General features: G+C 47.5%; 1 protein-coding gene and 1 pseudogene across 2 annotated transcripts in view; one reads left to right on the top strand and one right to left on the bottom strand.

The window, feature by feature from the left end:
- Positions 1-811: 811 nt before the first annotated feature.
- On the bottom strand, positions 812-19,679 carry SLC25A44 (solute carrier family 25 member 44). Its single transcript, XM_084866877.1, has 4 exons — positions 19,510-19,679; positions 12,420-13,057; positions 4,442-4,569; positions 812-2,867 (listed from the first exon to the last, which is right to left on the bottom strand). The coding sequence occupies exons 2-4, from the start codon at positions 13,042-13,044 to the stop codon at positions 2,676-2,678; spliced, it is 945 nt and encodes a 314-aa protein (XP_084723003.1). The 5' UTR covers positions 13,045-13,057; positions 19,510-19,679; the 3' UTR covers positions 812-2,675.
- The window catches only part of LOC311613252 (small ribosomal subunit protein eS27-like), a 46,836-nt pseudogene continuing 29,260 nt past the window's right edge, over positions 4,800-22,375 (top strand). The window contains exon 1 of the transcript XR_014797099.1: positions 4,800-5,445. The product of XR_014797099.1 is annotated as a small ribosomal subunit protein eS27-like (transcript). The remainder of the gene's footprint in view (positions 5,446-22,375) is intronic.

Below are 22,375 nucleotides of genomic sequence, written 5' to 3'. Positions count from 1 at the left end.
ACTTTATCAAATGTTAACCGCATCTATTTTCATTCCCGATCCCTCAATACTTCCATCAGGTTCCTGTCTTGCCTGGCCTCCGAAGTTTCTTCCAGTTTTGGCTACGGGACCGGCACATCAAAACTTCCAGCTGGCCGGCTCTATGGCCCTGGGAAAGCGGAAACCCACTGTCCCAGTACCACCAAGACATGTTTTATTCAAACCCAATTAAGGAAGTAGGGGGCTGGGGTTCCATTCACTAAAAACAAACACACTCATCATCCTTTGAAACTTGAGTGTGTGTGTGTGTGTGTGTGTGTGTGTGTGTGAGAGAGAGAGAGAGAGAGAGAGAGAGAGAGAGAGAGAGGGAGAGAGAGAGAGAGAATGGGTAAATGGCTATGAAATACTGTACAATGAATTGGAAGGAAAGAAGTCTGGGAAGGAGAAACATCCTAAGGCATGAGAGGCAGGAGACTACCCCCTGTTCATGATACTTTACCCACTTTGCCACAGTGGGGACAACTTTATAGGGAGGGGAAGGTGTGGGGCTGAAAAACAATCTCCAAAAGGGTCACTAGAGTGACTTTAAAGAGAGGAGGCAGCCCTCGCTGGTGTTGCTCAGTGGTCTGAGTGTCGGCCTGTGCACCAGAGTCTCGAGTTTGTTCCCAGTAGAGGACACGGTCAAGGACAAGTACCTGGGCTGCAGGTTCAATCTCCAAGCCTGTTGGGGTGGGTGCAGGAGGCAACCAACTGATGTGTCTCAACAATGTTTCTCTCTCTCTCTCTCTCCCCCCACCCCGCTTCCCCCCCAAAAAATCAATGGAACAAAAGAGAGAAAGAAGGCTGGCTTCTATTATGTTGGTGGTTCTTAAGGTAAAGGGGTGACTGAGGGGCAGGAAGATTCACAATGATCTGTGGGCCTAACCCTTTGGATGACCATTTGTGGGTAGGAAGGAATCTTGACAAAGTGCAAGAAAAAGCAAACCAAAATAAGGGAAAATAACCCTCAAGGATAAAAGACCAAGATGGGCAGTGACAGTGAAGGTAGAAAAATGTGTTTTTCAGATTCTGATCTGGCCAGGGAGACAGAATGTGGGGCAGCTGTAAGAAACAGCAAAGCTTCAAAGGGTAGTTAGCACCTTTCAAATTGGCACCATGGCCCTTCCCAGGGGGTGGGGCCAATAAGAAGGTCTAAAAGGATCGTCCTGGCCAAATGTCTCAGGTAGAAGTGCAGGGTTCAATGTGCCTTCTTCTCATCCTTTTTGCTGCACCTCTCTCACCTGCCACACAGGCTCGGTAGACAAGGTAGGATGAGGAGGGAAGGAACGCACGTCACTTAGCTCCTGAGAGCATCAGCAGATAATCTCGGCAGTATCAGGCTGGTGTGTGTGGTCCTGGTGTTGGGTGACTTCCTGACCCGCTCTTGACTCTCTTCCAAGCATCCCTCTAGAGCAGCAGTCGCCAACCTTTCGGGCCTCGCGGGCCAGCAGAGGTCCGCGGACCACCGGCCGCTCTAGAGGGTGCCATGACTGGGATGACTTCACATTGGGGAGAAGAAAACACAAACAGTTCCATGTTTCAGAAACTAAGACAACATTCGTTTCCATGAGTCATGGTTGGGATATGTATGTATTATACCTGCCTGGGGCTGAGAACCTTCACTGTCCTCTCCTCGGCCTGGCTCAGCTGGGTACACATCCCTCCTGTTCCTTTCCAAGCCAGCTACTCTCTCAACCTGACTTCTCAGGGTAGCGCTCCATGTCCCGAGTGTCCCCGACAGCCCGATCTACTTAGAATTGTGCCTAGCACTGTAGTCACCTGGGCCAGGGGAAGCCAGCAGCTTGTGAGTCCTGGGACTGCAGGGACTGAAGGGACACGGAAGGGATAGGGAACTTATAAGTACCGTGGCGCTAACCGATTGCGCCACTGAAGCTCCGGGATAGGGAACTGAGATTGAAGGAAAAGCTACATTATATTTTTCTGAGGGAAGGGAGGGCTCTGACTGCAGGGTTGGATAGGTGCTTTAGTAGGACAAAGACAGTCACCTGGTTCATGGATGTTAAAACAATATAAACACACAAAATAAAGTATTAACATTTCTCCCAATCTAATAACTCCGAAGAGAGGATGAGCACTCTGAAGCTTTCGCTGTTACTCCTCCCTGTGCAAAAGTGCCTGGCACCTTGCCCCAGCGGCAGGAACAAGCAGAGCAGTCTGGTGGGCAAACCAGTCCCAAGATAAAAACAAGCCTAAGCGACGAAGCAGGACAAGGCGGCAGCTGCTTGGAATCTGTGCTGGCGGCCCACGTGGAAGAAAAAGTGGCAGAAAGCAAGCTCCATGTACAGCTCTTACCGGGACCTCAGGGACCCGGATGGAGAGGGAAGCTAAAAGCAGGGGTAACGGGAGGGAGAGAGTGGGACTGGTGCGGAGGGTGGGTTTCCTCAGGGCAGGATTGAGGACAGGGCCTGAGTGAGGGAGCCAGTTTGGGAAGAAAACGAGCTAATGGGGCAGGAGATGCAGGTGTGGAGCCCCTTCAGCAAGAGCAGTTCAAAGTGTCCGTTCCTGCCCCCTAGAGGGCACCCGGCCCAGGGCGGGGCTAGGCATGTGGTAGGGGCGCTCAGAGAGGGTGCTGTCCTCCCTGCTCTGTCCCCTGCCCAGAGCAGCGTGGGAAACGGCAGGCTCCTCTCCCGCACGGGTTACCAGTGTCTCGAGTCCACCAGCTCGGGTCGGAGGCTCAGTTTCTTGAGGCTCTCATAGCCCACCACAATGACAATGGTGGAGGGCGTGGCTGAGATGATTCTGGCCGAGAGCCCCTTCATGAGGCCCCACGGCCCCTCTTCCGCCATCAGCTGTCTGAAGGTCAGGATAATGGAGCTCTTGCCCTCGACCTGGAAAAGTCAGCACAGTGGAGGGTCCCGGTCTGCAGCCAAAGCTCCTCAGCCCATCCTCCCTCTGCCTTAGGCAAGACTGACTTTGAACCCTGCTCCCCAATTTACTGACAGCATAACCTCCGTAGTTGGACTCACTCTGCACTCCAGTTTCCTTGAATATAAAACGGTGATAGTCCCTATGCCGGGTGGTTGCTCTGAGCGGTAAACAAAAGGTTACTTGTAAAAGTTGGGCACAGGACCAGGCAGACAGGAAGTGTTCAATGAGCATTAGTCATTAATGTCATTAGATAAACTACACAGCTGTGAGCCTTTGGACTGGGTGCTTCTCTCTGGTCTCAAGGAGGCTGGATTAAGTCACCTCCAAGGTCCTCTGCAGCTCTGCCAGTCTGCGATTTTGACTCTGATCATCTCAATCCCTCTGAAATCCCATGGCTAGTGTCCTCCCCTCTAACTCTGTTGTCTCCCAGGCATCTACCTTCCCTATCACATTGGAAACCTGGAATCTTTTCTTTCTCAACAGTCCTGCTCCCTCCCCCTTCCCCTATATCCTGCCACCAAACTATACCTTTAGATATCACCCACTCAGACCCTCAGCCAAGACAGGCCAGGCGCACTCCTTGCTATACCTGGGAAGCTAACTGCACTCCCAACCTATTGTATTATGGATATTTTTCTTCTCTCCCCTCCTCAGCTTGCCTCTTAAGCTATCCAAATCAGATAGTAAAACCTTCTATTCTCTTGACTTAAAGTTTTATACAGCAAAACCTGCCATTTATATTTTATATGTCATTATTCAAATTCCATTTCCTTGGAGTAGGTACTGTGAAATTGTTTTTGAGCTGACTGAAGGCAGGAACTGTAACTTCAGCACAGCACTACCAAGGGCTTTACCAGGGTTTCTGCTGAGTCCACACAGTAGAATCTGTGAAACCTACTCAAGAATAGTCACTCTCGCCCTGGCTGGTGTGGCTGAGCGGGTTGGAGTGTCCTTCCGCACATAAAAAGATTGTGGGTTCAATTCCCAATTAGGGCACATATCCAGGTTGCAGGTTCAATCCCTGGTCAGGTCATATATGGGAGGCAACTGATCGATGTTTCTCACATCGACATTTCTCTCTCCCTTCCCCTCTCTCTCTAAAATCAATAAAAACATATCATCTGGTGAGCACAAAAGGGGGAAAAAAGAACAATTTCACTGCTTGTAGAGAGCTCACAGAGAGAAACCAGACCTAGGAAATGAACTGAAATCGGTATTTCTAAATGCAGGTAAGGAAAAGGTGGTTGTAGGCTATGCTAATAGGATAAAAGGCAGTAAGAAACCAGCAAGAATTCCCAGAGGCATGGGCAAGTAAAGGAATAGAAGCATGCGAGCTAGCAAACAGGATGAGAAAAACATTCTAGTTGCTTCAAAGTGCTCAGCTGGTTTCTGTAAGTGATAAACCATAACCCAAGAGATGCTGGCTGAACTACACAGCCATGACCACAAGAGGTCAGGGGAAGGCTAGAGGGCCTCAAGATCACACGTCTAATGGGCATTGTGGGAGGAGGGCTGGGGTGGAGGCTGGTCTTACCTGCACTCGGGTTCGGATGACGTCCATGGGGTTGGTGAGGATGGAGGCGGTAGCTGCAGCCAGGGGCCCTGAGATGGCTTGAAACACAATGTGAGGGCACTCGTTAGGACAGAGCGATGACAGCTGCTCTGGAATGGAGGAAAAGACAACGCCGTAAGATAGGGGTGTCAAACTCAATCAGAGAAGGGGCCAAAATCTAAAATCCAGCCTAAATCGTGGGCCGAATGGTTTACTGAACAGTCATAAACTGACAATGTCATAAACTGACAGCGGAGTGCAGTGATGACAGCGGGCCACATTGCAAGGCCTGGCGGGCTGGATTTGGCCCGCGGGCCTTGTGTTTGACACATGTGCTGTAAGACATGAGGTGCCACCGTCTGCCCTCACACTGCTTCTACCAACTGGCCCAATGATGTCAAACCTTCCATCCTCAGCCACCTCGGAGCCCCCCATCCGCATAACCCCCACCTTCTTTTCTCTCTCCTTCCTTCTGAACCAACAAAACATTATAAATCTGAGGCTCCAGCCAGAAGTCATCTTGGTTACGTCCTCTGGAGAGGGAAATTTCAAAACCTCCTTCCATCTGATGGACAGAAATCCTGATATAACAATCTTAGGCCTGTGTTCTGCTTCGCCCAACCCATAGGCTAGAAAAGCACCCACTACATATCTTCTAGTCTAGGCACTGAATAGCTGGTTGGATACATTAAAAGCTGGTGCTTTTCCGGTGGTGACGACCTCCGCACGACAATATGCCTCTCGGAAGAGGAGAAGAGGAAACACAAGAAGAAGCACCTGGTGCAGAGCCCCAATTCCTACTTCATGGATGTCAAATGCCCAGGATGCTATAAAATCACCACCGTCTTCAGCCATGCACACAAACGGTAGTTTTGTGTGTTGGCTGCTCCGCTGTTCTCTGTCAGCCAGCAGGAGGAAAAGCAAGGCTCACTGAAGGATGCTCCTTCCGAAGGAAGCAGCACTAAAAGCACCTCAAATCAAGATGAGTGGGAAACCATCCCAATAAACACATTTTGGATTAAAAAAAAAAAAAAAAAAGCTGGTAACACTGCCCAGCCAGCGTGGCTTAGTGATTGAGCATCGACCTATGAGCCAGGCGGTCACAGTCTGACTCCTGGTTAGGGCACGTGTCAGGATTCCGGGCTCAATTCCCAGTGTGGGTCACGCAGGAGGCAGCCCATCAATGTTTATCATCACTGATGTTTCTCTCTCTCCCTCTCCTTTCCTCTCTGAAATAAATTTAAAAAAAAACCAAAACCTGGTAACACTGATTGTCTTTAAATCAGGGAGTTGTATGACTGTGGTGGATGAGGGGCTTTTCACAGTATACCCTCCTTTCCTACCTTTTGAACTTTTTAAGAAGTTTTTTAAAATTTGATTTTAGAGATGGAGGAAGGGAGAGAGAGAAAGAAACATCAATGTCAGAAAGAGACATCAGTCAGTTGCCTCTCGCACACGCCCCCAGAGATGGAACCCACAGCTGAGGCATGTGCCCTGACCTGGAATCGAAGCCTTGACCCCCGGTGCCCAGGATAATGCTCCAACCACTGAGCCACACTGGTCTGGGCCCTACCTTTTGAAATTTGAAACGTGTTTTTACATATAACAACAAAATTACAATTAAAAGAGAAAGTCATATCCTTCAGTGAAAACTTTTCTCCAGTCTATATTAAGAGAAAAAAAATTTTCAAAATGCTGATGAAGAAGACTGATTAATAGTCCTGGCTGGTGTACTCAGTGATTAGAGTGCTGGCCTGTGCACCTGAGGGTTGGAGGTTTGATTCCTGGTCAAGGGCAAGTACCTGGGTTGCAAGTTATATCCCCACCCCCAGTCGGTTGCATTCGAATAGGAGGTAACCAATCCATGTGTCTCTCTCACATTGATATTTCTCTCTCTCTCTCTCTCTCTCTCTCTCTCTCTCTCTCTCTCTCTCTCTCTTTCTCTCCCCCCACCCTCCTCCTCCCTCTCCCTTACACTCTAAAAATCAATGGAAAAAATATCCTCAGGTAAGGATTAACAAACAAAACAAAAGAAGACTGAAAAATACCCAGATTCACCCATTCCCAGTACCACTGAGAAGTTCACCTACAATTGAATTTTTTGCTTTATCCTCTCCCTGCGTTCTAGTCACTTTCTTCCGCAGAGTCAGCATACAAATAGAAACAAGAGCTCATTAATTTATTCAACAAAGATGTATTCAATGGTTACCATGAACCAGTCCCTGTGGGTTCTGAGGATATAACTGAATAAAAGAGCCTCAAAATCCTTGCCCTTATGACATTTACATTCTAACTGCCTGAATAAACAAATAAAAAGCAAAATATATAGTTATATAGAAGGTTCTATGTGCTAGCTAGATAAAAATAAAGCAGGAAGGGAAGACAGGAAATGCCAAAGGTAGAGTGTGAATGGGTTGCCATCTTATTTTTATTATTTTTAAAATATATTTTATTGATTTTTTTTTTTTACAGAGAGGAAGGGAGAGGGACACCGAGCTAGAAACAACGATGAGAGAGAAACATCCGACCAGCTGCCTCCTGCACACCCCCTACCGGGGATGTGCCCACAACCAATGTGCATGCCCTTGACCAGAATCGAACCTGGGACCTCTCAGTCCGCAGGCCGACGCTCTATCCACTGAGCCAAACCGGTTTCGGCACCTTTAAATTTATTTATTTTTTATCATGCTCCTAGTTTGGGTATTTTGTAGCCAGGCAACTAAATATGAGGGAATAAGTAGGATGGCAGGGGTTGGCAGGGCAGAAGTGAGAGCTTCTAAGACCCGGCAGCAGGGCAGAGTTCCTTAAGCCCAACCAGAACCCTCTCTCCCTGATTTCTAGTCACTTTCTCCCCCAGGGTCAGCATACAAATAGAAACAAAGTGAGCTGGTGGCTCCTCCTCATGGGTGTCCTATTTCTCTTGAGAAGAAAGCATTTCATAACCATTAAAGGTAGCATCTGGGCTGGCACTGTCAGCCTCCCTGGGCCTGTCTGCACTAGCCCCCAGGCCTGTATGCTGCAGGGGGATCCAGATGCCAATTCTAGTCCTACAAACACGCCATTTTCCTGGGGCTTAGGGAGAGGATGGGAAAACAAAGGTAAGAGGCGGGGAGTAAAGAGCCCCGTCTTTCCCTCTCCATTATTCACTTAAGTGATTACTGAGCACCTATCATCTGACGCGGTGTAAGTCTCCTGGCTAAATAACTTTGGATAAGTGATATAAACATGTTTGTTTCATGCTTACTAGATGCCAAGCACTGAGGTCAGCACTAGACAAAGAACAGCAGTGGACAGGGAAAGGCCTCCATGGAGCTTACAGTCTAATGCAGAAGCTGGGGTTGGAGATAAAATAACGGAAGGAAACAAGGTGCCGAAAAAGAAAACAGAAAGAACCGTCTTTCCAACTGGCAGTTAAAGAAGTCCACTCTGCAAAGGTGACATGGAAGCGAAGGCCGGAAACATGAGAAAGACCCAGCCATACGAAGAACAGGGGAGAGGGCACTCCAGGCAGAAAGAACATGATTTGCAAGAGCTTTGAGGTGAGATCGGAGCTTGGTGTGTTAGAAACTGAGAGAGAGGCGGTGAAGATGGACCAGAGTGAGGAAGCGGGGAGTAGCACACGATGGGGCTGAAGAGGCAGACAGCAGCCAGATCCTGTAGACCAGTGCTGACCCCGGGAAGCATTACATTTTCTTCTAAATGCCCACAAATCAGCACTGGTAGGTTTTAAGCAAATGGGGTAACGAGAATCAGTCTACTCATTCATAACAAATATTTACTGAGCACTACAATTCACCAGAGTCTAAGAGACACAGTGGTCACAGAGCCTGGCACATGGTGGATATTCAGCAAATGTTACTTTCCTCCCCCTTCCGAGAACCTTTCCAGTGAATTATATATCAGTATAGCTGGAAAGTATGCATTAAAAATAAAAGAATCTTTCCACATTGTAGAAGAGATAAGGCACACACAAATAACACCCAGGAAAATGTTATAACTGCCTTAGGAAACATTCAAGCAATATAATGGAGGCTGAGGGGAGGGAAAGGTCACTTCTGGGTTGAGGGCTCCATGGAGAGGAGGGGATAGGAGGCAATAAGGAGCACTTCAGTCATGACTTCACCCCGGAAAGTGTCCCTGGAAGCCATTTAAGCAGAGGTGTGATATGAACGAAGCGAGGTAGGAGAGACCATAGATACGTGGCTGAAGCACTGTACGTTAGCTGGCCTGGCTGCAGCACAGGCTATGCACAGGGGAGCAGCCCGTGGTTTCGCTACGGAGGGAGGCTAAAGCCAGGCTGAAGTGTTTGGATTTAACTCAGCGAGCAGTGGAGCCACTGAACAGCACAGACAGGGTCTAAACAGTTAATCCGTTAGGACGTGAGTGATGGCCAGGAAGGAAGAGGCTTACGGAGAACAGGCTGATGCTGCTGTCCAGGAAGGTGGAACAGTGGCATGGTTTCCAGGAAAGGCAGGAGGAGTGGAGAGAGAGTTTGGAAAGACATTTTGAGGTCACAAGGACTAGATGTGGAGCCAAGGAAGAGGGAATGGCCCAGCACAATCCCGAAGGCTTCAATCTTAGCAATTTGGAAAATAATATGCTCACTGACACATAGAAATAAGTCAGAAGGGAAAGCCAGTTGGGTTGAAGAATAGTTCATAGAGCCCTAGCTGGTTTGGCTCAGTGGATAGAGCATGGGCCTGTGGACTAAGGGTCCCAGGTTCGATTCTAGTAAAGGGCATGTACCTTGGTTGCGGGCACTTACCCAGTGGGGAGTGTGCAGGAGGCAGCTGATTGATGTTTCTCTCTCAACGATGTTTCTAACTCTCTATCCCTCTCCCTTCCTCTCTGTAAAAAAAAAAAATCAATATAATATATATTTTTTAAAAATAAATATTGACTCGTGCATGAGTGATTTTGTCCCCGTCTGACACTGGCCTCCCATTTAAATTAATTTAAAGACAGTTTCCCGTGATGTCAGCATTTGCGATGACTATTAATAAATCACAAGGACAAACCCTAGACAGAGCAGGAATATTCCTACCTGAACCCGTTTTCGGACATGGTCAGTAATATGTTGCTTTCTCTTGAGTTTGAAGAGCATGTGACGTTAAAGTTGTAAATACTTCATCACAAAAAAAATTACCGTATTTTTCGGACCATAAGACGCACTTTTTCCCCCCCCAGAAGTGGGGGGAAAAAGTCCCTGCGTCTTATGGTCCAAATATAGCCTACACATATACTTTAAAAAAAGTTTTTTTACTTGCCCGGCTCTGTGTGCTTGCCCGGCTCTGTGTGCTTGCTGCAGCCACTGTCCATTCTTCCGTGCCCAGAGTGTCTGCCCCGCTCTGTAAACCCCGAGTGGTAGAGGAGTTCCCATGTATGGTAGTCAGCCTCCATGCCCTCGCTGCAGCCATATCTCCATGTCAGCCCAGGTGCGGTGTACGGTAACTGCGTAATCCAAACCGTAATCACCGCCTGTACCCCTTGCTGGCCCGTACTCCGTGCCCGGAAGAATGCCGCGTCTATTCCCCCAATCATTCCTCTCCGCCCTCTGTTGCCGTGCTTGACTACTGGGTAGGCGTACTGTAGATCTCAGCAGAACCTTTACCATAAATCTTCAACTTTATTCTAATTTATTACTGAAGTCTCTCGTTATTGTGTTTTACAGTACATTTTGTCTTTTGCTGACTGTATTTGTTAATAATGGTTCTAAATGGTTCTAAATGCTGCTGTTTACTTTACAGGGTTGATTACATGTGTTTATGACTGTGATGTTGGGTTTTCATGTACATAAAATATTTTAGGACACTATTTGTTTCAGAATCTTTTTTTCTTCATTTCCCTTCTCTAAAAACTGGTGCGTCTTATGGTCCGGTGCGTCTTATGGTCCGAAAAATACGGTAGTAAAGCACTCTGAAAGTGTTTTTACTCTTTTTTTTTTTTTTAAAGTATATTTTATTGATTTTTTACAGAGAGGAAGGGAGAGAGATAGAGAGCTAGAAACATCGATGAGAGAGAAGCATCGACCAGCTGCCTCTTGCACACCCCCCACTGGGGATGTGTCCGCAACTAACGTACATGCCCCTGACCGGGATCGAACCCGGGACCCTTCAGTCCGCAGACCGACGCTCTACCACTGAGCCAAACCGGTTTCGGCGTGTTTTTACTCTTAATGTGGTATACAGGGAGATATTAGAATAAGTTTAATCAATTTATCGGTCATTGTTTTTATCAATATTGTTTTTATATTATGTCTTTGTTGCTGTTATTGGTTATTTATTAATTTATTTACATATTATTGTCATATACATTTTACTAATTTTCTTTCATCTCTGACACTTCTATTATAGACAAAGGTGAATAGCAATATTAAAATATTTCTTCTTGTAATTAATTTCCTTTCAATGTGCATAAATCCATGCACCAGGCCACTAGTATATGTATATATGAAAAAAGAATAGTTGATAAGAGTAAAATTTCAGATGTAAATACATGCATCCAAGTTGAGAGGTCAATCAGAATGTTTGTCTGGAGCAGAGCTCTGGAGAGGTTAGTCTGGAAATGGAAATAGAGATTCTGGGACATATTGGAAAAGTACAAATCAATTGTAAATGAAATCAAATGAAGAGAGAAGGGAGAAGATAGACTCCAGAGAACATGCTCACATTTCCTAGGAAGTTTTTTTTAACATTAAGATTGCCAGGCTCGCCCTAGCTGGTAGAGCATCAGCCTCCAGAATGAAGGGCCCCGGGTCCAATTCCAGTCAAGGGCGCATGCCCGGGTTGCGGGCTTGATCTCCGGTGGGGGGCATGCAGGAGGCAGCTGGTCAATGATTCTCATCATTGATGTTTCTATCTCTCCCTCTCCTTCCTCTCTGAAACCAATAAAAATATATATTAAAAAAAAAAAAAAAAAAAAAGATTGCCAGGCTCCATTCCCACAAAATCTGATACAAAGGATCAGGACTAGAGTCCAGGTATGTGAATTTTACCAGATACTCTAAATAAAATACTGTGTTAAACAGAAGTAGAAAGAAAGAAAGAGGGGGAAAAAAAGAAAGAAATCGAGCTAGTGAAGAAGAAGGAGAAAGTGATAGAGGGGGAGGAGAAGGAAGAAGGAAAAAAGGAAGAAAAAAATAGGAGAAGGAGAGGAAGAAGAAGTACAGTCAGAAAAACAGAACTATAAAAGTACAATGCCATAGAAACAAAATGATTATGGGTTAGGAAGTCCTTATAAAATTACAAAATCTGGTTAGAAAAGTTCCAGATGGGATGAGACAGAATGCCCACCGCCAAGGGTTAGAGGTCAGCAGCAGGATTAGGGAGGTTGTAAGCATAGACTGCCCTAACTGGAATTTGCTAGTTACTCAAAGCTGCGATGCCAAGGGCAGCAGGCACACTCTTGGCAATGTGTTCTGCCCTTTCATAAGGAAATGTGGCAATATGTTTATTGAGGCTATCAAAATTCTTATCTTTTAACGCAGTAATCCCATTTCTGGGAAATACTTAAAAAGAAGTAAAACTTGTTATGAACAAAAAATACAGGAGTGGAGAGGTTCATGATTATATCACATCTTGAATTTAACAATGCTGAGGAAAGGCATCCAACTCAAAACCGCACTATTATTCATTGATTTTATCTTCAAATCCCAAATGCCCCTTCATTTTGTCCTTTTCTATCTTCCAATTCTCTGCCAATATCCCACTAACCCTCGTTGATTGTAATACATTCTATGGTCTACAATCATCTACTTTACTTGTCTGATTCCCCCCACTTTAATATAAGCTCCCTGAAGGAAAGAATTATGGATTATTCATCTTCGAATCCTCTTGAATCAAATGTTTGCTGAATGAATGGCCCATTCTCCCATTAAATCTCCCTCTGACACGGCTACAGAACGAGGGTCTCTTAGCCACAGTGGGAAGCCCACATCCCACTCCCCCGGGTCCCTGCTTACCTGCGTAGAAGTGATAGAAGGGCCACCAGACAGCGCTGTTTGGGATGTAGGTGAGCAGTGAAGCCACATAGCCTCGGTAGAAGCCTCGAAGCCCATCAACCCGCAGGATCTGCTTGATGATGTCCTTGGTTTGGCCAAAGGCAATGACCCCTTGTCCCTCCGGGTTCCCTCGCACTTGGAAGCGGCCCACTTTCTCACCCTTGCGCTGCATCATCAGGTGCTGGGAGACCACGTCAATGGGCACTGTGATGCTCTGGGCCACGAGAGAGGCCGAGCCGCCGGCCACCAGGGATTTGACCGTGTTGCTCTGGCTGTAGTCAGACACAAACTTCCGGGTGAGCTCGTACGTGGTGACGTAGCACTGGCCCGAGATGAGGGTGAAGGTGTTGACCAGGAACCCCCGGTACAGGCCGGTCACGCCATCTGCTCGCAGGATCTTGATGAAGGCGTCAAAGGTCCCGTGGTAGAGGCTCTTGCCTTTCTGAACCTGCAGCCGAGTGCGGATGAGGGTGAACGGGTAGACGCTGACCCGGATCATCATTGTCATTGCCACGCCAAACACGTAGAACTTCTTCTTGTCCAGGTGTTCCCACTCAATGATCTGGATGTTGCGTTTGTCTTCCATGGTGCCCGAAGTCCTGGGGATTTCAGCAGGGCGGAGGGGTGTGAGGGAGGAGCTCAGAACTTCACACTTTCCCCTCTTGGCTAGACTCTGAAACCCCATTCTCAGGCTTCATCTTCCGGGGTACTTAACTCATTCTGGCTCTGGATGTTCCCTCACAGATTAGGAGACTGGCTCCTTCCCTCTCCTTTGTCAGTCCTTCCCAAGACCAGAAACCTTTCCTACCTCGGTGACTTCCCTGGTTTCACTCCCACATCAGCTCCCTACCCCCAGCTCATCATCTATTCTGGTCTCTGTCTCTGCCTGGGCCCTGGTGTCATGGCCCATTCTCCTCCTCCTCCTCCTCTGGCTCACCCAAGCAGAGCTCAGGATGCTATGGACAAACCAGCCACCTGACAGGATGTAAGGCCCATCAGTGGGCTAACGGGATGCCAGGATGTGACATTTCGGAGGCTCCTAAAGGCAGAGGGCAGTGCTCCATTTCTGAGCACTGGGCCCACTGCAGAGGCACTGCCTGTGACCTCGCATGCTCAGCGGACTGCCTTTTGTCACCCCCTACCAGCTGACTCACCTGACTTTACTGATGGTTTCTGTGCTGGCCCCTCTGCGCTCCCCTAGCCCACCCTCACCACACTTATACTTTCTCCAGTCTGCATTAGAGAAAGTGTGGGGAAAGAGCTAAGTGGGGCTTTCATACTCCAGGGCACCCCCTCACACACACCTCCTCTCTCTCCAACGAGAGTAGAACATTAGGAACAGGCAAAGATCAGAGTCCTCTCTGGTTATTAGATAACTCACTCTAGAGAAAGAAAAGAACCACCTGAGGAGCTGGAGAACTACAGGGTAAAGAACATGCTTGGCCCCTTTCATCCCCAAGCATATAAATCATTACCTCAGGCCCAGTTACAATGAAGGGAGATTCAAGTAACAGAAGATCCTGACTCTGCTTTCGAGAAACTCACAGTCTGTTAAAAAAAGGTCCCAGGTTCTATTCCCGTCAAGGGCATGCACCTTGGTTGCGGGCACATCCCCAGTAGGAGGTGTGCAGGAGGCAGCTGATGGATGTTTCTCTCCCACTGATGTTTCTGACTCTCTATCCCTCTCCCTTCCTCTCTGTAAAAAATTGATAAAATATATTTAATTTTTTTTTCCAAACAAAACTAAAAAACCTACTAATGTAGTAATTGCATACAATTGGAACCTTCCAACTGAAGAACTGTCAAATGAAAGGGCGTCATATAGTGGACATATTCTTAGTAACAATGTAACATGCTCCTGTGTAGGACATGGACATGTCTAGAGGGTTGAAAAGTTCTACACAAGTAGTCCCAGTGCTAATGCCTTGGCAAAACTCACGTCAAGTGTTTAACCAGAGTCCATCTTCAACCACTTTCCCCAGGCAAAGGCCCTCACTAGCCTAAGTCGTTTCTTGGTTTACCCTGGAAGTCAGTGAAGTAGCAGGGTTAGCCTTTCAGTATTCCCTGAGCCGGACCGGATCACTTTCATTAAAGTACAGGATTCCTGCAGTGCACACTGAGTGCATGGGAGCTGAGGTAGGCATAGGTGAGGCACATGCACCAGCACAGGCTTCCTAGGGGAGGACAAAGCAGTGCGAGTGAAGGAGGAATACGTGTAGACAGTGATAGGGAAAGAACAATAGCCTGGAACAACTCGGTTGGCCAGAATGGAGACTCTAGACCAGGGGTCTTCAAACTACGGCCCGCGGGCCACATGCGGCCCGCAGAGGAGTCTGATCCGGCCCGCCAGGTTTTTTGGGCAGTGAGCGCAGCCGAGGTGTTACAGTAGGAATTAGTAGTTCATATAGTCCGGCCCTCCAGCTCTCTGAGGGACCGTGATCTGGCCCCCACTTTAAAAAGTTTGAGGACCCCTGCTCTAGACTGTGGAAAGGAAGTTAGAGGTGGGGTTCTAGGAGAACCCCTAACAAACATGTGCCATTTGCTGTGGGCAAAAGTGGCCCTTCCTCCCCACCAAGTCCAGCAGGGCAATCTCCTCTCTGAAGGCCCTTGAAGAGAAGGTGGTCACTGTTTCCCCTGCCCCAGGCTGTTTGTCCTCCAGGGACCCAAGGTCATGTTTCCATTACCACTGAGAGTTGAAGAGAGACACTAGGATTTACTGAATGGCTATGACCCCATGCAACCCTTACAACCTAATCAGTGCACAGCTGGATACTTCTGCTAAGGAAACAGAGGGACAGCTACATTAAAAGGAACAGACCCAAGGTCACGTAGCTGGTCAGTGGTAAAGGCAGGATAGGAGCCAAGATCTGTTCTCCACGCCGCCGTGCCTTTTACTCCCCTGGGAGCTGAAGAGCTCCAACACAAATCACTCAGTTCGGTCTCAAGCCAAGTCATTCCCTCTGTGGGAGCAGAATGAATGCCCTCATGACTGCCAGTCACCAGTCACCCAAGGGTTAAACACAAGCTCCTGGCCCTGCAGATGCCTACGGATTTCTTAGTGTTGTGCTAGAGAAACCAAGAGCTGCCTCTGCCGTCTCTGTGTGCTTGTGGAATGACTGAGCAGAGTGACTGAGCAGTCACATTGTCGTCACAGGACAAACACCGCAGGGCTCCAGCAGGAGGGACTCCTACAGGGATCATGCATATTGTATGCTCAGCGGGGCAGAGAAGCAGAGCAACAAAGGATTCTGTTCCAGGACCTTGTTTTGTGGGCACCATCGCAATTTGTCAACTGAATCACAAAGTACCAACATCTACTGATGAGGAATCCTAAGGCAGGACCCTGGGCCTACTTTCCTCCATCTCTGACACGTGCCAGTCTATTTTATTTCTTTTTATATTCCTCACTTATTGTGTGTGTGTGTGTGTGTGTGTGTGTGCGCGCGCGCGCGTGTGCGCCCATCTATTTTAAATTCTCAAAAGAAAAGGGACTCTCCAAGGCTGAAGCAGGTACTTCTATTATTGCCATGGTAACAGAAGAAACCACTAAGAGTCATGCCTCAGAGAGAGAAGCATCTACAGTTGAATGAGAGAATCACTACATCTACCTGTTCCCTTCAAAAAGTAGGACTGCTCCTAAAAGGTGGGATCTCAAGCTGCTCTTTTCCTATATAATAAAAGGCTAATATCCAAACTGTCCCCTCTACCGACTGTGGCCCCGCCCCCGGCCACCCCAGGCCACCCCATGAATGCACAAATTCATGCACTGGGCCTCTAGTATTATATAACTGCCAAACTTCCTGCTCAAATAACAAAACCAGTACCTCTTGTTTTACCTTCTGGAAAATCCTCCTTGCACATACCAGTAAGCAAACTTCCTTTAGCCTTCCCAACTCAATCAGCCCGACTTCATTATGGCTCTTCCCAGACCCCTATTTTGTGAACATGGCTCCAATTCTGAATTTCCCCCATCTTTTAACACTGCTTGGATACGAAGGCTGAAGCGTTTCCCATGAAGACCCAACAAATGACTCAAGATGCTCTGAAGTCATCAAATGAGATGTCGGAGGCAGAACCCTCAGTTCCAAGCCCAGCAGTGGAAAGGAACAAACTGGTGGGTTCAGTACACGTCCTCTCCCCTTCCAACTTTCCTTTGTAGAAAAATCATACTAAACTATTCACCAGGTGCTGAGATGAGTTTACGGTTCAGGACAAGGCAATGTCGCCTGGAAGGCAAGGCCATGCTGTGGCAAGAACAATAGTACTCAGGAGTCCAAGTTTAAGTTCCACTTCCATCATAGTTAATTTACACAAAACCAGATTGTGTAGACTACTATTGGTATAGTCTATTGCTCCTAGGCCACAAACATTTACAATATTATTACTGTACTGAATACTGTAGGCAACTGTAACACAATGATAAGTATTTGTGACTCTAAATAGAGAAAAAGTAGTCTATATATAGTATAAAAAATTAAAAAATGGTACACCTGTATAGGGCACTTACTATGAATGGAGTTTACAGGACTGGAAGTTGCTCTAGGTGAGTGAGTGAGGAGTGAGTGAATATGAAGGCCTAGGACATTGCTGTACACTACTACAGACTTTACAGACTTTATACACTTAGGCTACACAAACAAAAATAATGCAATCAAGAGATTTGGCAAATATAAAATAGGTGAGGCTGCTGTCAATATAGCACAGCAAACTGATTATAGCAAACTTTTTTTTTTTAATTAATCCTCACCAAGGATATGATTTTGTACTGATTTTTACAAAGAGAGAGAAACATGGAGCTATTGCCTCTTGTACATGCCTCTTGTACCAGGGATCAAACCCACCTCTTGGTGTACAAGAAGACACTCCAATCAACTGAGCCACCCAGCTGGGGTGCAAAGAGTTTTTTTAAGTAGAAAGAGTACACTCTAAAATAATGATTAGCCGGGACCGGTTTGGCTCAGTGGATAGAGCATCGGCCTGGGGACTGAAAGGTCCCGGGTTCAATTACGGTCAAGGGCATGTACCTTGGTTGGGGGCAGTAGGGGGCGTGCAAGAGGCAGCTGATCGATGATTCTCTCTCATCGATGTTTCTAGCTCTCTATCCCTCTCTCTTCCTCTCTGTGAAAAATCAATAAAATATATTTTTAAAATAATGATTAAAAGTATAGATAGCAAGCCCTGCCAGTGGTGTTCAATGGTTAGAGTGTCCATATATGCACGGAAAGGTCGAAGGCTTGATTCCCAGCCCGGTCGGAGCACATGCGGGAGGCAACCAATCCATGTCTTTTCTCACATGATGTTGCTCTCTCTCTGCTTCTCCACCCCTTCCACTGACTCTAAAAAATTAATGGAAAAATATCCATAGGTGAGAATTAACAAAACAAAACAAAAAAAGTATAGTGTACAAATACCTAAACCAGTAACACAATTGTTCATTATTGAGTATTATGTACATAATTGTATGTGCTTTACTTTTTAAATTATTTTTATTGATTCAGAGAGGAAGGGAGAGGGATAGAGAGAGAGAAACATCAATGATGAGAGAGATTCATTGATTGGCTGCCTCCTGCACACCCCCTACTGGGGATCAAGCCGGAAACCCCAGCAGGTGCCCTTGACTGTAATCAAACATGGGATCCTTCAGTCCACAGGCCAGCGCTCTGTCCACTGAGCCAAACCAGTTAGGGTGTATGTAATTTACTTTTATACAACTGGCAGTGCAGGTTTGTTTATACCTGCATCACCACAAATGTATTATGCTAAAACATTACATTCCGATGACCACAACGGTCACTAGGCAATACAAAATTTTCAGCTCCATTATAATATTATGGGATTACTGTTGTATATGTGGTCTGTCATTGTCTGAAATGTTGTTATGCGATACATAACTGCATAACAGTGTGATGCAACTCATATGAGCTAATATCATTTTTATCATTATAGAAAACTGTACTGGACAATGTTGCTCTAAATCATCACTGTTTAAAGTGGTACACAGACCAAGCAGCATGGACCTCACCTGGAGCTTGTGAGAAATACAGAATTTAAGATTGAGTTACAACCAACAATTTTACAAAATATGGAATGATTAATGTGTCAGAATTTTAGAGACATTACTTTAAATATTAAGGATTATCAGCAATATAAAAATGATTACAATACTCCAAAAGTCCAGGATCCTTAGGACTAGGTTAGGAGCCCTTACTCCCTCCTGACTTGTTACCAGAACTTGACTCAATGTCTACTCCTGCCCGGCCCAGTGTGGCTCAGTGGTTGAGCATCCACCTCTGAGGTTCGATTCTCAGTCAGGGCATATGCCTGGTTTATGGACTTGATCATTGATGTTTCTCTCCCTCTCCCTTCCTCTCTGAAATCAATAAAAATGTATTTTTTAAAAAAAATCTTTACTAGACTCATTCAGATCTTTTCAGTCAACCACCCCCATCAAATTAAATCACCTTCCTTAACACCTGACAAGACACCCATGGGGTTTGACCTCCACTTCTCAACTGGAAAAAAGATCTTTGCTCCTTCCTTCTGTCCCCTACGGGGGACATCAACGCTCTGGATCGAGGAAGCTGTTTACATGCTTGACCACCTGTCCTATTAATGATGGAGGAAGATGTACACCGAATGTGTGCATTTCTTTAGAGGACGTCCTTGGTGATACCTCTGACCCCTCCCTTCAGATTATCTTCCTAGGATTAGGTGAGATACCCATCGAGCCTTTTGGTCTTCAATAGGTACTCACGTGATCCCTCACCACAGACACCACGTGACAATTCTCTCCACCTACTCCCCTTTTGTACACTTCGGTCCAGGCCTCCGCACTGCCACCTCTGGGTCCTCGGACGGGCCCCTCGCCATGCTGCTATGGCTGTCAGCGAACCGCATCCTCCTCCGACAGGAAGAGATGCTTCTTTGGAGTCGTCCTTCATGCCCAGAACCGCATGTGGGCTCCCACGGAACTGCAGCCGGGCCCCACTGACACCCGTGGCCACCTTGACAGGTCCAGGCCCTCAGGCGCTCCAACCCGGCGGCGTCTTACCTTCTCCGATCAGGGCGGTCCCGCCGCGTCCGAGGCGAACTGCACGCCCAGACCGCTAGGCCGCAGCTCCCAGTCTGTTCGCGGCGCCCGGCCACTGCCAGCTTCGGTGTACATCTTCCTCCATCTCGACCCGGCTCCTGGTCCTAACCGGAACCGGAAATTGGGACGCTGTCATTCCTCCCGGGGGGCGGGAATGAGCGATGGGCAGCTCCACCAATGGGGTTTTTGAAGTCCGGGGCAGGGGCGGGCTTTCCCGGAGGCCATCTTGAGTTCGGGCAGAAGCCACGCTCTGATTAGCTTCGCTGTGCCCTCAGCTCCACGGCGCGTGCGTGTCCTTTGTCAATTCGCGAAGATCGAGTCACGGGCTGCTTCTGGGAGATCCAGGTCTAAGTGTGCCACCTGTGTTTGGAATCTATTAGGATCCTTAAATTAAAATCTAATTTGTAATTTTTGTTGTAGGGGGATGAAGGCCTGGGGCGCGGGGTGGGCGTGAGCTGGAGGGGGTCAATGGAGGAAAAAGGGGGACATATGTAGTGTGTGTGTGTGTGTGTGTGTGTGTGTGTGTGTGTGTGTGTGTTTTAAGAATTGTTCTTTGAAAAAACTCTAACGGAGATTTCAAACTTAAGGTGATAGCTTTATGTCAATTTGGCTAGACTATAGTACTGAGTCCCTCAAACACTAATACTGTTGCTGTGATGGTATTTTTTAAATAGTAATGTTTATTTTATTTTTTTTAAGAAAGAAAGGAAGGGAGAGAGACATTGATGTGCAGGAGAAACATCAACTAGTTGCCTCCTGCACACACCCTGAAACCTAGGAATTAAACCCTCGACCTTTCAGTTTATGGGACACCGGTCCAACCAACTCGTCCGCCTTACCGGCCAAGGCAGTCATGGTATTTTGTAGGTGTGGTTAACATCTACAATAAATTGACTTTCAAAGAGATTGCCTTGATAATGTAGGTGGGCTTTATCTAATCAGTTAAAAGACATTTAGGGCAAAACTGGGTTTTCTCTGAAGAGGAAATTCTGCATCAAGATTTCCAACATGAAGAAGAAGAAGAAGAAGGAGAAGAGGAAGAGGAAGGAGGAAGAAGGAAGAAGGAAGAAGACTTCAACACTAGAACTGTATCCCTGAAGAGGCTGTGGAAAACTGCCCCTTCTGCCATAGCTCCTCCAGGCTAGACCAGGTGTGGTGGCAGCAGCAATGGCTCATCAGAAGACCCCAGGATCCAGAGAGCCAGCCCCTAAATCAGGGACCTTGAGACAGATCTGGACACCAGTTCAGGTGGGAAGCCAGCCCACCATCAAAAGGCCATCCCACAGCTCTCCTACCTTTCATTATCCACTGTGCTCCTGGGAAACAGCTCTCCCTGGCGGCACGCCCCATTGCTGCCCCTAATTCCAAAATGGGACCTGTCACCGCTCCAATGAATTCCTACATCTTGCTCTGTGGGGACAGCCAAACCCATCTGACTCAGGAGGCACCCTTGGGAGGGGGATACCTTGCCCAGGCCAGCGGCACCCTGCCACCCTGCAGAGGGACCTCGGCTTCTTCCCCAGTCATCCCGCTCTGCCCCAGGAGCCTCCGAAAGCCAAAGGAGCACCTGGTGGGCGCCCACAAGGTGTTCGGCTTGGGGAACAGTCATGGGGCCACTCACAGCTTCCTCCTCCTGTGTCTGTGGGCCGGCGAGTTAACGGAAGAGCCTGACTATGGGTGGAGGGGGCTGGCGGGCCAGGCTCAAGTGCCCAGGGGCTGCAAGTCCCAGAGCCCACAGTCTCTCTGCCAGGGGCTGCAGAATGCCAGGGAAAACGCCATCGCTTTCTTGGAGCTTAAATTCTTGGAGTGGGGGGAGATGGTGTCGGGGGAGGGGAGGGAAGCGGGTTAAACAACTAAGTTAAGACGATTTTGAACAGTGACACAGTGAGTGCTGTGCAGAAGCTGAGACCGGGTGCTGGGATGGAAAGTGATTGGAGCACAGAGCTTTTGTGATACGGTGACTGGGAAAGGCCGCCCTGAGTGGGTGGCAATTTAAAAGATGATCGTGCCCTGACCAGTTTGGCTCAGTGGATAGAGCATCGGCCTTTGGACTGAAAGGTCCCAGGTTCGATTCTGGTCATGGGGGTATGTACCTTGGTTGTGGGCACATCCCCAGTGGGGGGCATGCAGGAGGCATGTTTCTCTCTCATCGATGTTTCTAACTCTTTGTCTCTCCCTCTCTGTAACAAATTAATATTTTAAAAAATAAAATAAAATATGATCTAAAAAGTGTAAAGGAGCTAGCACTGTGAATCACCCTCCCAGGGCCCGTGGGCTGGCATCTTTTCCCAGGTCAGGAAACCCCAGCAGGACAAGCAGGGCAGCACGTTGGCAGCTGCCCTCTTGGCTCACATACAAGTGTGAAGGTCACTGAAGGGCACGAGACAGAACAGGGAAATCTGAGAACCTTAATGGGACCTGGCAACCTGAGCGTAAACAAAAGGAACGGGGGCGGGAGTGCGCAAAAGGGAACGGAATGTCGTATTTGAACAAATAAAGATATTTATTGAGCATCTACTGCATACCAGGCTGATGCCCTAGAGCACATGTGTCAAACACAAGGCCCGCGGGCCAAATCCAGCCCGCCAGGCCTTGCAATGTGGCCCGCACCGCGCTGTCATCACTGCACTCCGCTGTCAGTTTATGACATTGTCAGTTTATGACTGTTCAGTAAACCATTCAGCCCGCGATTTAGGCTGGATTTTAGATTTTGGCCCCTTCTCTGATTGAGTTCGACACCCCTACCCTAGAGAGACAGAAGAGAAGGGGACGGGGTTCAGCTCCATAGAGAAACCGTGTTCCCCGGCGAGAAGTGTGAATGAAAGTG

Source organism: Pipistrellus hanaki (assembly GCF_964339955.1).
Source record: "Pipistrellus hanaki genome assembly, chromosome: 18".
Classification (NCBI taxonomy): Eukaryota; Metazoa; Chordata; class Mammalia; order Chiroptera; family Vespertilionidae; genus Pipistrellus; species Pipistrellus hanaki.
Note: the sequence above shows the minus strand (reverse complement) of the source record. Positions and strands in the feature narration are given on the sequence as shown.